The 15899-nt window shown below is 37.8% G+C and overlaps 1 protein-coding gene across 1 annotated transcript in view; it reads right to left on the reverse strand.

The window, feature by feature from the left end:
* Nucleotides 1-5325: 5325 nt before the first annotated feature.
* Nucleotides 5326-15899, reverse strand: part of Fam199x (family with sequence similarity 199, X-linked) — a 39535-nt gene continuing 28961 nt past the window's right edge. Inside the window, exon 6 of the mRNA XM_055618935.1 lies at nt 5326-14983. Within this exon, the coding sequence (XP_055474910.1) occupies nt 14813-14983 (171 nt within the window). The 3' untranslated portion in view covers nt 5326-14812. The remainder of the gene's footprint in view (nt 14984-15899) is intronic.

Below are 15899 nucleotides of genomic sequence, written 5' to 3' on the forward strand. Positions count from 1 at the left end.
CAGCAACAGAAAGAGAGAAAAAAAAAAGATACACACACACACACACACACACACACTGCAGAAGTTGCTGCTGAGCAGGCTGAGGTACAAGTATGGGATAGCTGACCCTACCACTCATCTCCCATACAGTGGTGTGGACGAAGAAGAGATATTTGCTTCTTCCCTCACCACCTGTGGCAGGTGGGTGGGAGACTGGCCCTGCAGTCATGAGAGCAGAGCTGTACCTACCCCTCACTAGCTGCAGCACTCGGGAGAGTGGGCCCTCCACCTCACCTGGGCAGCAGAGTAGAGCTGTCCCTAGATGTGGGGCTTATCAGTTGAGCTGACTCCAAGGGCATGAGTGTGGGAGAGCTGGCCCTGTCTCTTGTCTGCTGTGGTGGCATCAGTGAGGGAAAGATCCCTTTTGCCTTCACCACAGGCAATGGATGGGAAAGCTGATCCTAAAGCCATCATGAGAGCAGAAGAGCTGGTCCTGTCCCTCATGTGGGCAGCACAGTAGAGCTGACCCTGATGGCAGGCGCACAGGTGACCTGGCCCTGAAGGTACAAGCATGGGAGAGCTGTCCCCACAACTCGTCTGCTGTGCAGCAGCATGTATAACAGAGATGCCCTGCCCCCCCCCCCTTGCCACTTGCCATCTAACAGTAGGTGGGAGAGCTGGCCCTGGGGTCAGTACTTGGGAGAGCAGGTCCTGCTCCTCATCTGGGCAGCACAGTAGAGTTGGTCCTGTTTGTGGGGTTTGCAGGTGAACTGGCCAGGAAGTTGAAAGCAGCAGAGCTGGTCCTGCCTCATATCTGCTGGGCAGTGGCATGGATAAGGAAGATACAATCTTCTCCTTTTCCTCATCTGTAGCTGTCTATGGCAGGAGGGAGAGCTGGCTGCAGGTCATGAGAGTGGGAGAACTGGACATGTCCTTCACTATCTACAACACTTGGAAGAGTGGGTGCATACCTCACCTGGAAAGCAGGGTAGAGCTGGCCCTGATTGTGGGGTTTGCAAGTGAGCGACCCCAAGTCTATGAGAACAAATGGGTTGACCAGATCAGATACCTGTCAGGCCCAGATGCAGGGCTTTGAATTGGCCCACTCTAACATCTGCTACATCGATGAACGAACAGGCCAGTCTGACAGATCCAAAAACTACAGGATTTCCATGGTGCAAGGCAACAACAGGATGTCCAAGGGAAGCCTCAGTGAGGTTTCAGTGTCGATAGAGTAGCAGAGGCCAGAGGCTTCGTTCCAGACCAATGAGTTATTGCAATGAACATTTGCAAGCAAAGAAGTGTGGAGGGGGTGTCTGCTGTGGGAAACACTGTGACACAATATAGCTTCCAAAATGAGTTTTTTTTTTTTTTTTTGTCTGTTGTGGGGGAGGTTGAAAGGGTGGAGGGCAGGTGCAAGGGGAGGGGAGATGAGTGGGATTGGGGTGCATGTTGTGAAGTTCACAAGAGAGCCAATAAAAAGTTTAAAAAAAAAAGAAACACTTCCCCCAAACAGGAGAAAATAGTGATGCCTTTCAGATAAAGTCATAATTAATATCAAATCACTATGGTTATTCACATGGCAAGACACCATGTGTATGTAAAAGATAAAATGTGGACTAGTAGGGAAGGCAAAAAAAAGAATCCTACCTGTAAGGCAGAATTTACCTGTAAGGTAAATAAATGTAAAGTGGACATTTTGGTGGTGTCTACAAGAAATATATCCTAAAATAAAATAGGGTTGCCTTAAAATACAATAGACAAGAACTACAGAAGTACCTGTATGTGAACTATGGCCAGAATAGAATGAAGTCTTTACTGATTTTTAACAAAACCTCTAAATGACAGCGTGGAAAGGTTTTCCGTTTAATAAAATGTGTCTTGGTTCTTTTGTGAAACTCTGAAAACCAGTGCAAAAGGCACACTGTGTTTTTGTTTACCACTGGAACTTAAAACAAGCGTAGAATTTAGTAGGCATTCCACAGGTGTTGCCCAATAAATCAACAAGGAAGCAACATTTGTGTTTGCCTTTGGACAAAGTTAAAGATCTGAAAGTTGTTTCATTTCTACTCCATAAATGATGTATCAATTGCCTACTGGTTATCTCGAAATTCAACACAACTTCCATATTAGGTTATAGCGGAGTTTCTATGAGTTAAGATATTATACCTGCTGAAATAGGTCCTCTGTGTCAGGACTTCTCACAAGGCTGCTATCATCTGAAGGCTTCACTGGCAAGTATCCACTTTGTAGCTTACTCGCCTGACTGCTGCCATGGCTTTGTTCGTCACAAGATGTTGGCACATCCTTCAGCTCTCTGCTATGTGATCTTCTCTGGGTATCACATAGCATAGAGTTTGCTGTATCAGTGAGCAATGGAGAGGATGGGACAAAATGCCAATCATAACAGAATAAGGAACACAACAGTCATAGTTTTCCCCCTCATAATCTAATCACAGAAGTAACATCCCAAAAGTGATGACTTTTGCTGTTTTGTTTGGTTGGGGAGAAAAGGTCATATCATGTACCCCAAACTGGCCTTAAACTTGTACCAATTTCCCTGCTTCAGCTTCCCAAGCACAGGATCACAAACTTTTTTTTTTTTTTTTTGGTTCACTGTGATTACAATGTAGTCACCAGGGCCAACATACACCCCTGGAAAGAGGAGTACAGGACATTAATTGTCCTGATCTTCTGGAAAACACATTAGAAGTTGCAAAGGACAAATATGCAATGGACATGTTAAACATGGAGTATGGAAATGCTCACAAGCTGAGGTAGAGAAATGGAGTGAAAGCAGGCAGACAATGGATCTAGCAACGGCCTGTGCTTTCTGGACTTCGTTCTGCCTCTTGCTGTCACTATTGTCATATCAGTAGCATTCAGACCAACTTCGGATGGCTGCTTAAAAGAGTGCTGTGGTTCCTTCCATATACTTACCCAATCAGCACTTGTGATTTTCAAAGATCTGCTGTCCAGTTAAGTTTTAACACTGCTCTGGACGTTAAGAGGGCAAACAGCTTTAGTGCATACGGAACAAGAAGGAATGAAAACAAAGACGACTTAAATTCTTGAGGGTCTAAAAAGCATTTGCTCCAATTATGAAATGAGCTTTTCTTGAATTAGAACCACCTGAAGCCCAGTCTTAAACCTACTGGCAACTTCAAGGCTGGCTACCATTATTGCTATAATAAACCTTCAAGAAATACTACTTAAGTTTAAGTTTGCAAACTACCACAGTGGATGATCTACAAAATCCATGCAAACTTTTTTTTTTTTTTTTTTTTTTTTTTTTAGTTTTCCAAGAGAGGTTTCTCTGTGTAGACTTGGCTGTCCTGGACTCACTTTGTAGACCAGGCTGCCCTCAAACTCACAGAGATCTGCCTGCCTCTGCCTCCCTAAGTGCCAGGATTACAGGTGTGCACCACCAGTTCAGCTCCTTGCAAACTCTTAAGCTGTATGATTTAACTGGTAATTATACACTCCGATATGTGAAAATATAAAGTAAAATCCAATAGTTTCAGACAAATTTAAGAGTTCTTAAACACAAAGAGAAAAAGCTAAAACCATATTTTATCTTTCCACATGTTCCTAATGAAATAATAAAGTCACCATTTGTGCTAATTTTGACTAAGGAAATTCTTTTTGTGTGTATGATGTGCATACATGTATGTATGTATGTATGTGTACATATGTGTAGAGGGAATGAGTATATGTGTAAATGCATGTATGGATGCCTAACTTCCATCAGGTGTCTTTCTTGATGGCTTTCCTTTTCATTTACTGAGGTAAGGTCTCTTGCTGAACCCCTGAACTCAATGGTTTAAGGATCCCATTTCTGCTTCTCAAGTGCTAGGATTATAGGCAGCTGCTATGCTGTTCTGCTGTGTGCGGTTTTCATATGGAATCTGGAGATCTGCTATGGTCCTTATGCTTTCATGCCAAACCCTTTTACCTACTGATCTATCTTCCCAGCCCAGAAAAATAAAATTCTTTCTTTAAAGAGTTATTTATTATTTATACAGTTCTGCCTGCATGTGTGCCTGCAAGCCAGAAGAGGGCACCAGATATCATTATAAATGGTTGTGAGCCACTATGTGGTTGCTGGGAATTGAACTGAGGACCTTTGGAAGAACAGCCAGTGCTCTTAACCTCTGAGCCAACTCTCTAGCCCCTGAAAATAAAAATTCTTGAATACAGAGTCACATTGAACAGCAAAGATATACTTCAAGTTATGTGAACCATTATTCCTTTCATCCTGCGTGAAAACTCAAATTGTTCTATTACTTTAACAAAGTACTGAAGAAAAACATTAATTTGTTTCTCTTATAAAAGGTATCATACTTCAATACACCTGGGATCAAGGGCCTAGGGATATAGCTCAGTTGGTAGTGCTTGCCTAGTATGCACGAAGTTCTGGGTTCCATTCCTATCACTGTATAAGTCAAATGTATTGGTGTATGCCTGTAATCAAGTGCTCAGGAGGTGAGGTGGAGACAGGAAGATCAGAAGCTCAAGGGTAGCATGTACCCAATGAAACCCTGTGTTCAAATGTGAAATGAAAAGGTGAGAGATGAGAGGCCAGATACCACCAGAACTCCTCAAGCAATAGAAAAAGCAACCATTTTATATCAGTGCCAACAACATGCAGTATTTTGAAATTGGCAACAATGATGGTTTTTATTTCCGATAAATAAAATACTTGACATTAAAATTAAATAATATGTCTACTATATACATTAAATATATGCAGACACATACACATGAAAGAAGTACATTTATCTTTTTAAAAATCAAGATGAAATTCTGTCACCTAGGTTTAGCTTCTGTAGCATAAGAGGGTAACGTGAGTGAATCAGTGGGGGGAAGGTAAGAGACAAAATTGGCTGGGATGACAAGGTTGAAATAGGTATGGGCTATATGGGGATTCATTGTTATGTTTTGTCTACTTAAAGTTTTTTTTTTATTTTACACAGTTAAAATTACACAAACCCAGTCATATTCTAATTTTAAGATGAAAGAATTCATAGTGATTATAGCATCCTAGTGACTAAAGTCATGAAAACAAAACAAGAAAACAGTACTCTTTAAAGTGAGTGCCACCGGACCTAAATCTATTAACTGCCGGTCTATTACCAAAAAACGTGGATAATGCAATATAACATTCCACTTAACATGAGATGCAAACTAATAGCAAGAGGGTATAATATTGTCAGGCTCAAAAAAGCAGTGACTCTATTACAATCTCCTATCACAAGAATTAATAAAAAAACTGATTCTATAACTCATACTTTTTATATTTGTGAGAAGTTTTATTTAATTATAGCATAATTACATCATTTATCCCTCCTCTTTCCCCTCTTCTACCCATCCCATATCTGACCCCACCCTTCCTCCCAAATTCATGGCTTCTTTTTTAACCATTGTTGTTACATATATTATACACAAACCAATATATAATGAAACTACTGGTTATTGTTCACTGGAAGAATGTTAATCATCACTAGAGAAACTTTTCAATCTCTATAGCAGCCCTCTCCAAAAGAATTTTCTGCAGTTGTGGAACATTTTTCCATGGTTTTGTTTTGAAACTGGGTCTCACTGTGCAGCTCTGGCTGTCCTGGAACTCACTCTTGTAGACTAAGCTACCTTTGAATTCACAGAGACCTCTGCCACCCAAGTGCTGGGATTAAAGGTCTGTCCTACCATCCCTAGCAACGTGGAACATTTTAGGCCCTGTGCATTCCAAAACAAAAAGTAGCCTAAAGTTGTGTGTGGCTATTAAGCACTTGAAATATTTTTGCAAGACTAAGGGACAAATCTTGAACTTCAACTTCAGTTCATTTACACAGTCATATATGTCTATCATAAAGACAGTACAGCTATTGAGTACCTTAAAAAGAAACACCCAGACACTCATACATATTTTACTTAGTATCTAACTCACATTTATTAAAAATGGAAAATTACAGACAACAAGAGCATGACTGCCTTCTTCATTAGACAAGCTTAATCTACTTGACTAAAAATTAACATATTTACTAACAAAAAACATTTTGAGACTAAGTCTATGACAATATATGAAACAAACAAACAAAAAGCTTAAGATTTTTCCAAAAGAGATAAATGTCAAGAGAAAACATTGTTGGTTAAAAACAAACAAGTGTCAGCATCTACTTCAACACCCTGCTGGGTAGAGTCTTTCAGAGTCCCTCTATTTCAGGCTCCTGTGCTGCTCACTGTTCTCTCCCTCTTCCGATGTCTTTCCCATTTGCCTTTCTGAATGAGGATTGAGCATAGAAAGACCTGGAGGCAACAGGAGCACCACAAGGGGAACAACAGAACCAAAAATCTGGGCCCAGTGTGTGTGTGTGGGGGGGGGGGGTCGGTCTGCAGAGATTGATACTCCAACCAAGGACCATACATGGAGATACCTAGAACCCCTGCACAGATGTAGCCCATGGCAGCTCAGTGTCCAAGTGGGTTCCCTTGTAAGGGTTATCTCTGACATGAACTCAGTGGCTGGCTCTTTGTTCACCTCCCCCTGAGGAGGGGGGCAGCCTTACCAGGCCACAGAGGAAGACAATGCAGCCACTCCTGATGAGACCTGATAGACTAGAATCAGAGGGAAGGGGAGGAGGACCTCCCCTATCAGTAGACTGGGGGAGGAGGAGGGGAGGGGAAGAGAGAGGGAGGGATTGGGAGGGGACTACAGTTGGGATATGAAGTGAATAAACTGCAATAAAGAAAAATAAAACCAAAACCAAACAAACAAACAAAAACAAAACCCAAGACCAAAGATCCCAAACCAAAAACCTTAAACACACACAAAACCCAGAATGGCACCTGAATCTATACATACAACTGATCAGACATTTCTTTTCTAGAAACTGAACTTTAAAAGATTCTACAGCCAATAACAGAACATCAACAGCACAAGCTCTAAGATCAACAATCAATAAATGGGACCTTATGAAACTGAAAAGATTCTGTAAAACAAAGGACATTGTCAACAGAACAAACCAACAGCCTACAGGGTGGGAAAGGATCTTCACCAAACCTGTATCTGACAGAGGGCCAATATCCAGAATATGTAAAGAATTCAAGAAGTTAAACACCTACAAACAAAGTAATCCAATTAAAAATGGGGTAGAGAGCTAAACAGAGAATTCTCAATAGAGAAATACTGAATGGCAGAGAAACATTTAAAGAAATGTTCAACATCCTTAGTCATCAGGGAGATGCAAATCAAAACGACCCTGAGATTTCACTTTACACCCATAAGAATGGCTAAGATCAAAAACTCAAGTGATAACCCATGCTGGAGAGTATGTGAAGAAAGGGGAACTCTCCTCCATTGCTGGTGGGAATGTAACCTTGTACAACCACTTTGGAAATCAATTTGGAGCTTTTTCAGACAATTAGGAATAGTGCTAGCTCAAGAACCAGCTATACCACTCCTAGGCATATATCCAAAGTATGCTCAGCTATACAGTAAGGACATTTGCTTAACCATGTTTGTAGCAACTTTATTTGTAATAGCCAAAGTTTGGAAACTACCCAGTTCTCCCTCAACTGAAATTGTGGTACACTTACATAATGAAACACTACTCAGCAATTAAAAACAAGGAAATCATGAAATTTGCAGGCAAATGGTAGGAATTAGAAAAAGATCATCTTGAATAACCCAGAAGCAGAAAGACACACATGGTATATATTCACTTATAAGTGGATATTAGCCATACAATATTGGATAAACATACTAAAATCTATACTAGTAAGGAAGCTAAACAACAAGGAAGAACCTAGGGAAGATGCTCAATCCTCATTCAGAAGGACAAATGTGATAGATATTGGAAGCAGGCGAAGACAAGGGAACAGGATAGGAGACTACCACAGAGGGCTTATGAAAGACTCTATTGACTGAGGTATTGAAGCAGAGGCTGAGACTCAGAGCCAAACTTTGGGCAGAGTGCAGGGAATCTTATGAAAGAAGGGGGAGATAGAAAGACCTGGAGGGGACAGGAGCTCCACAAGGAGAGCAACAGATCCAAAAAAAAAAAAAACCTGAGCCCTGGGAGCCCTGAGGAGAATGATACCCCAACCAGGGAACATGCATGGAGGGCCTAAAACCTTGGCTCAGATGTAGCCCATAGACTCAGTCTCCAAGTGGGGTCCCTAATAAGGTGAGCAAGGGCTTTCTATGGCATGAACTCAGTGACAGGCTCTCTGATCACCTCCCCCTTGGCGGATGCACCCTTGTCAGGCCACAGAAGAAGACAAAGCAGCCAGTCCTGAGGAGACCTGATAAGCTAGGGTCAAATAGAAGGGTAGAAGACCTCACCTATCAGTGGAATGGGGGGGGCATAGGGGAAGTAGAGGGAGGGAGCGTGGGATTGGGAGGAGATGAGGGAGGGGGCCACAGCTTGGATACAACGTGAATAAATTGTAATAAATGATAATAATAACAAATTTAAAAAAGATTCTACAGCAATATATAAAGAAAATAGATATATATATATATTTTGTCAACAGAAATTTCAACCTAATTTTCACTTACTGTGTGAATGATACTTTCTCTAGAAATCTGATCTCTTTATATAAAATGTTTTGCTCATGATTGGGGGTGGGGATGAGACTCTCATAAAACAAGTTTAGAGAGTGTAATCGAACTCTGAACCAAAGAAAAGGGCAATTCTCTTTTAATAGTAAATATTCCGAATGGAGCTTTGAAAGGAGCTGATTCAGAGTATATAGCAGCAAACATCAGTGAGATTTTTAAGAGATACTTAATTAGTATGAGTACCTCAATTATTAAAATGACTCTTTTTATTCTAATATTGCATTCAAGAAACAGCTCTGCCACATAGCCAGCTTCAGTTACAATCATAAAACTCATTTAGATATAACTGCTAAAATATTTTCACGTGCAAGAAACTCAAAATAGAAACCAATTGTGTTATATAGTTAATCCCCTCACACAGCTTCAAGAAAAGCCAGGTTTTATATACACTATGCAGTAAGTACAGAATGTACAGAAGACTGCCATCTATACAAAAGTGCATCAATATAGAATACATTTCACAGGAATACAGAAAAATGTCCTGATTAACAATCTGATACTTTACAATATTTAAGACTACTTGTAGATTCTCCAAATCAGTAAACTCCCTACTTGCTTTGGTTATGATATTGATGCTACATAACTAATTTTTGAAAAGAAGGGGGGGGGAGTACCACAATTTACAACTCTTAACCACTTGCGAGATTTTTTTGCATGTATTTGGGTTTATTGTTAATTTCTTTTGATAAAGGTCCTATTAAATTCTCAACACAAAGACTGGTGATTTCTACAAAACTAAACTAGTGCACTCAAGCAGGAAATTAAATTCACCTACTACAGGATGAGACACCATCAGCTCTGTTTTCCAAAAGCCTTGAAATCTCAATGTAAACCCAAGAAATCAGCTTCAGTTAAAGAACAAGCAACTTTACAGAACAAGCCACAGCTGTTTTTTCCGAATAATTCAGCATCTTAAGGATGTACTTCTCAGCTGTTAATGCTACAATCACCTTGACACAGTCAAAACAGATAAGCATTAATTAAGCAATTCTTCCCTTTTCCATCCTAGCCATCACCACAAAAAAGAACACAGATTTCCATAGGTTGCATTCACTACAAAGATGTAACCGAAGAAATCTGACAATAAAGAAAAACTATTACATATTGAAATAAAAAAGACCACACTGTTTTTTTTCTGAGTTCGGCATGAAAGCCAAATTAAAATGCAATTTGCCATTGCCTGGTCTAGGTCACAACATCAGTAACCTCTATTCAAAAAATAGTTGTGCAGGGAGCTGCAAACAAGTTTCAGTATTGAAGAAATACAAATTTAATTGTAGTAAGCCAACTTGGATCTTGAGCTATGCCATTAAGCTGCCTTAGTCTTAACAGCCAGCTACGGGAATTGTCAGAGTTCCTTATAGGCCTCATAGAGATAGTAACTTATTTTTCAGAGAGCAAATTTAAATATTCCAAGGATTGTGTTCCAAACACTGTACTGACAGAAATGCCTAGCACAAAATACCTCAAAGGCTTCTTACTCATTTAATAGTATTCAAATTTGAGATAAAATTTATCTTATTTTATCAAGCTTAAATCTACTGCAAAGCTATCATACTAGATTTTTGCTCAAGTATTTATTTCCTAATAGTCCTTTTCAAGATGGGATTTATCTCTAATTTAAATATGTTAATCATCAGTGCATTCAACATCAACACTATTATTGAAACACAAAAGAACTATGCTATTACCTAACCCAAACAGACTTCATCCTCCATCAATACCAAAGAAGACTTCTTGAAGACAGAGTGCTAAAAGGTAATTTGGTAAAGGAAAGAAGATAGGGCACCCAGTAAATTACAAAAATGAATCCAAAGAATCCTAACGTTACCGGAAGAACACTTGGTTCTTCAAGTGTTTTTGTCTAGACCCTAAAAGTTATATTTCCTGATAAAACTTACATAGTTTAAAAAGGTATCTTCCCCAGGCATGTCTGGGTCCCAAACACCAGTGACTCTAAGGGGAAAGGATTACAGTTCCAGACCAGCCTGCACAACATAGCAATTCAAGACTAGCTTGAAGTATATAAGGAGATCCTATCTCAAAAAATAAAAATAAATAAAAAATAAATTTTAAAAAGAGGGAAGTAGAAAATATCCTGGCTTCAGACTTTTTTCCCAGTGGATAAAACAATACATTAACCAAAACTTTACATAAATTCAAGGCTCTTCAATAACTGGTGGATCAAAACTAGTTTTAAGCAAATGAATCTAATATCAGAAGGATTTTATTTTGTTTTATACTCTTATTACTACTGATTAATAAATCTTACTAATATCTAAAAACCATGAGCATTATATGAAATCAAATTATAATATTCTGATTGTTTGGTTTTTGAGAAAGTCTGATATTGATGAAAATGACACAATTCACTACCTTTAAGGCACGTGAGGCTACAGAGAAGCCATGAGCAAAAAATCTGCTAAGAGAACCGAAAACAAACAAGAATTCTTTAGAGTTTAAAACATGAAGATATACGATATATCTTATAATTTTTAAAACTCATCAGAATCTGGATACCTTTATACAATAGTTTCATATTTTTCTTTTTTGTGGGAATTTGTGACATTTAACAGCTAAAATAAATGAGCTGTCTAAAACTACACTATACATCATTATTTTATAAGTCAGTTTCTGGGATTTAATTCAGCAATATCTAACTTAACCAACCAACAGAACAACTCAGTGAAACTGCCAATGTCTACCAAAGAATGAAGAAAAAGTGTCATTTTACCTGAAGTTCTTGGTCAGATAGAATGAACTAGCCCTTTATGACCTACTACATTCTAAAACAACACCTTCCTTTAATCCTTTGCAAAACGGTATAAAAATACATGCCATTTTGTTTAACTCCTTGTTCACACTTTTAAAAGCTGTAGTAAGGACCAACATACTCTTACAAGATCTCTAATAAAAAGCCTGAATAAATCTATAAAGAGGAGACTTATTCATTGCACCATCAGTTCTGTACAGATGATAGCCAACAATGGAACAAATTATAGACTTCTCATTCATTCACTTATTTATCCACATATATTTATAATCTACTTCAATCATGATCACCCGCCATTTTGTTCTCCTTTTCTCTTTTTCACTAGAGCCTTTCATCTTCCCAAATAGTGGCCGCTTCTAGTTTCATGTCTTGCATTTTATTAAATCTAGATTTCACTTGTAAAAGAAAAATGCAATGTTTGTGTTTTGCTCTGGCTTGCTTTGCTTAACATGATGATCTTTATATAGTTTCAACCATTTTCTTGCAAGACACAATATTCCAGTCTTCTTTATAGCTGAATATCACATTTTCTTTATCTATCCATCTGCTGTTGGGCATCCATTTATTGGCTATTGAGAAGAGTACTGTGATAAACATCGGAGTACACATACACCTGTCATATGGTGAGTTCATTTATTGTGAGCATACACCCAGAGATAGCATAGCTTGATCATAAGATAGCTCCATTTGTACGTTTTAAAAATGAGAACTCCCATACTGATTTCCACTGGTACAGCCAGTTTATACTATCACCAACATTATATACAGGTTTCTTTCTAACAGCTGTTTGCTTTTGGTTTTCTTGATGATAGCCATTGTGACTGGAGTAACATAGAATCGCAACACTTTTGACTTGCATTTCCCTGATTTTCCTTTTAATTAACTGAATAAGTAGGTTTTCCACTAAAAAGGAAAAAAAAAAAGATACTGACTGAACGTTGTTTTAAAAATGCCACATAGATACTAGATTTAATAAATTACTGGTTATTTCCATAATTCTCTCTGAATTATCTATATGGCACATCTTAACTGATAACAGACCACAGCACATTAAAAAAAAAAAAGACAGGAGAAACTTTCATCTTTTTGTGATAAATCTAGATTCTACTTGTAAAAGAAATCTAGATTCTACTTGTAAAATCTAGAAATCTGCTTTTGCAAGGAAAAAGAAAGATTTTAATCTCTCTCTCTCTCCCCCTCTCTTATACCACAAACAAATCTAGTAGTTCTAGAACTTGTCTTTTAAATGAAAGTAGTATTTTCATTCTCCTCCAAATTGACTTTATATTCCAGTTCTAACATATAGAGTGAATCTGAACTTAAAGAAAATTTCACAACACACTTCTATAAATCCTCAAACCTTTATAGACATTAAAAATCTGCACATAGCACTTTGGTAAATGTATTAAACAGTGACTTAAGTAAAATCTAAGATAAGAAGATTAAATGATTTGGGGGAGAGAAGAAGACTGGTCTTAAATTATATCCTGAACCAGTTTTGGATTTTCTTTTACTGAGCATCAACAAATATTTTTCAAGTGGGTGATAGATAAATGTTGCCCTATATCTCAATGCAGCCCATCTTCTTTAGAGAACAGGAAGAACATGCAGATACTTCCTCTGCGGGATTTTGCTACTGCTAAAGAAAGCAGAGAGTTTAGATGTATTTGCTTCTCTTGTTTTTCTGTTTCTGCACTTGGAAGGGAAAACAGAATACACTTTTCATCAAGTATTTGAGGGTCTGACCCCAAGATCTCTTTGGTCCCTCTAAACTAGGCAGGAGTACCAAACTAGGTAGGAAGAAAGTCAGAAATACTATTTTAACTGAAAGCACACATATTCATATTTTTATTTTAGTACCATTTTAAATTCTGATCTTAGTAGCTATTCAAAAGTTACAGGCAATCCACAGAATTCAGCAATGCTGCAAGGTACTAATTTTTACCCTCAGTTTCAATTCTTTAATCTTCAAAGAAACAAAATTAAATTAAAAAATTTAATGCATGTAAAATTTTAGTAGTACTATGTAGCCCAAGTTGGCTTTCAACTAACAACCCTCTCCTCAGCCTCCTGAGTGCTAGAATTAAACAAGTGTGCCAACATACTATGATTAAATTTTCACTTTTAATTTAGTAAAATATAAGCCTTTTATTAATTGAAAATTAAGAATTGAAATTGTTACTCTTTTTGAAGAACTAAAGTTAAATGTTGTTAAAACCCTATTAATTTCTGAACTCCATAGTCTTTTTCAAAAGATTACACAATCAGTTTGCCTTCTAAATGCTCTAATACAAATGAAAATCATGAAGGTCAGAAAGCAAGTTGATTGTCAGTAGTCTCAGTTTGTATCTTCTATGTGAATGTTCAAAGACATGTAGAAGAAGAAAAGGAATCAGACTATTTCTACGTTCATGATAATGAATTCTTTGAAAATATGATTAAATAAACTCCATGGTTTCACCTTTAGACTTAGGGTCCTATTAGGACCCAACAATGGTTGGGGACCACACTGCTTTGTATACTCATAGAAGTTTCTGAAGTCTGGTAGAACTCTAAGTGGGATGTCAGTTAATCTGGAACATTAACCTGATCACATAACAAACATAAAATTGGAGATATGTTACATTAAAAATTGATAGATAAATGTTTTAGTTTGAAGATTATTTGGTAGCCTAAAATTTAAGGATACAGTAGGAAAATTTGATTGGTATCCTTGCCTAACTGGAATCTCCACTTGAAAATTAACACAGTATTAAGTCTAAAATTTCACTAATGTAATATTATTTTCTCAGTAGTTATCATGTGCAGAAATGATTCTCACCTGACATAGAGAAAAACAAAAAAAAATTATCTAATTGGAAAAGATTAGGGCTTTTTTTATACCTTTGCATTAATCGTTAATGAAACCGGAACTAAACCTAATGAAGGCACTATTGTAAACAGTAATGCATACCTCATGTGCAACCTTACCTCAAAAAAGATTTGTCCCTAGGAATTGAGAATTATACTATGGCCTTCTTGAAAAAATAAACTAAAAGCTCTTATCATTAAGACGGGAACTGGAGTACAGACTCTACACAAATATTGACAAAATAAACTACTTCTCACCAAACTTTCAAAAGCTCAGTTAACCCCCATAAAGTTAAAGTAGTTAAAATGTTTACCAGTGGTCCTTAAATGAGAATAACCTGGCATAGGTTAAAACACAGTGCTGCTCCAGATCCTTACTGCCTGTAGGTCTGGAATGGGGCCCAAACACAATTCTAACATCTTTTCAGGTGATGCTGAAAGCTGCGGGTACTGGGTTTACTCTTTGAGAATCACTGGCCTAAATTATTAATGGTACATCAGCACAACCCTAACCAAAACATTGGTCAAGATGCGTGTAAACTAATGAGAGAATAATGCTTGGAAAGAATTCGGATCAATTCACCCTATTACATCAAAACATCAACATCTGCTTCATGGTCTTCCTCAGTCACTTTCAAGGAGAGCACCTCTTCATTAAGGAAGAGCCCACTGAGCCTCTCCTTCCGGGCCTGCCTCTGCTCCTTCAGCTGCCTCTTGCGGAAGGCTTTCTGCTGTAACTTCCGCTGCTTGGATCGTTTCTGTCAAAGTGAGAAGTATAAGGTCAGTGAAGTTTAGACATTGCAATATGCAGTCCAGGGTTCTGTGACTCTAATCCTCTATTTTCTACATTTTAATTTGTTCAAATTTCTGTGCAGAGTATTCGTACAGCAATAAGTAAGCCATTGGTTTAGATGTAAAAAAAAAAATCTTTAAGATTCTATGTTTATGGCATTTGACTCTTTTGGGTAGGAAGGGCTGATACTTGATTGTTTGAGCTAGCTATGGATAACAAGATGCTCTGTAGAATTCTGTTTTTTAAATCAAATTAGGGCATACTGGTATCAACATAGCAAAAATAAAATAATAAGGCACAGTCCTGAATGTACAATCCAAAAAACATTGCCTAAATCCTTATGCTTATGCTTTCAAGGTACATTTTACCCCAGAGTACTAAAAAATTTCCAGTGGCTATAAAAGAACATGCCTTTTTAATATTAGGCAAATGATATCTTAAAAGCCTGTTATGAACCGAGTGCATACTCCATCTTCATCACTAATACCAAAATAGAATGACCACATATCAACTTAAATTCCTTCTACTTTGACAAAGAAACAAAACAAAACAGGGAAGGAATCACTGTGTATCTTCTGATCACCACTGGGTTCTCAAAGAGATGAAATTCTCTTTTCATCTTTAAATTGGCCCTATTTTGTGTCTTTGCAGGGAACCATACATACTCCCATGCTGAACCACAAAGCCATTCCATGTACACTTCAGCTTTCTTTTACAAGTGTCCAACAATAAGTTTCAACTATGAAAGAATAGAACGGACTTACAGAAAGCGTTATTATATTTAGTTAGTCAAGGAACAGTTAACATTGAAACATCAAGAAAACACTAAAAATTCACACACACACACACACACACACACACACACACACACACACACACAC

This window comes from Psammomys obesus, unplaced genomic scaffold (assembly GCF_907164565.1).
Source record: "Psammomys obesus unplaced genomic scaffold, mPsaObe1.curated_primary_1811, whole genome shotgun sequence".
In the NCBI taxonomy this organism is placed as follows: domain Eukaryota; kingdom Metazoa; phylum Chordata; class Mammalia; order Rodentia; family Muridae; genus Psammomys; species Psammomys obesus.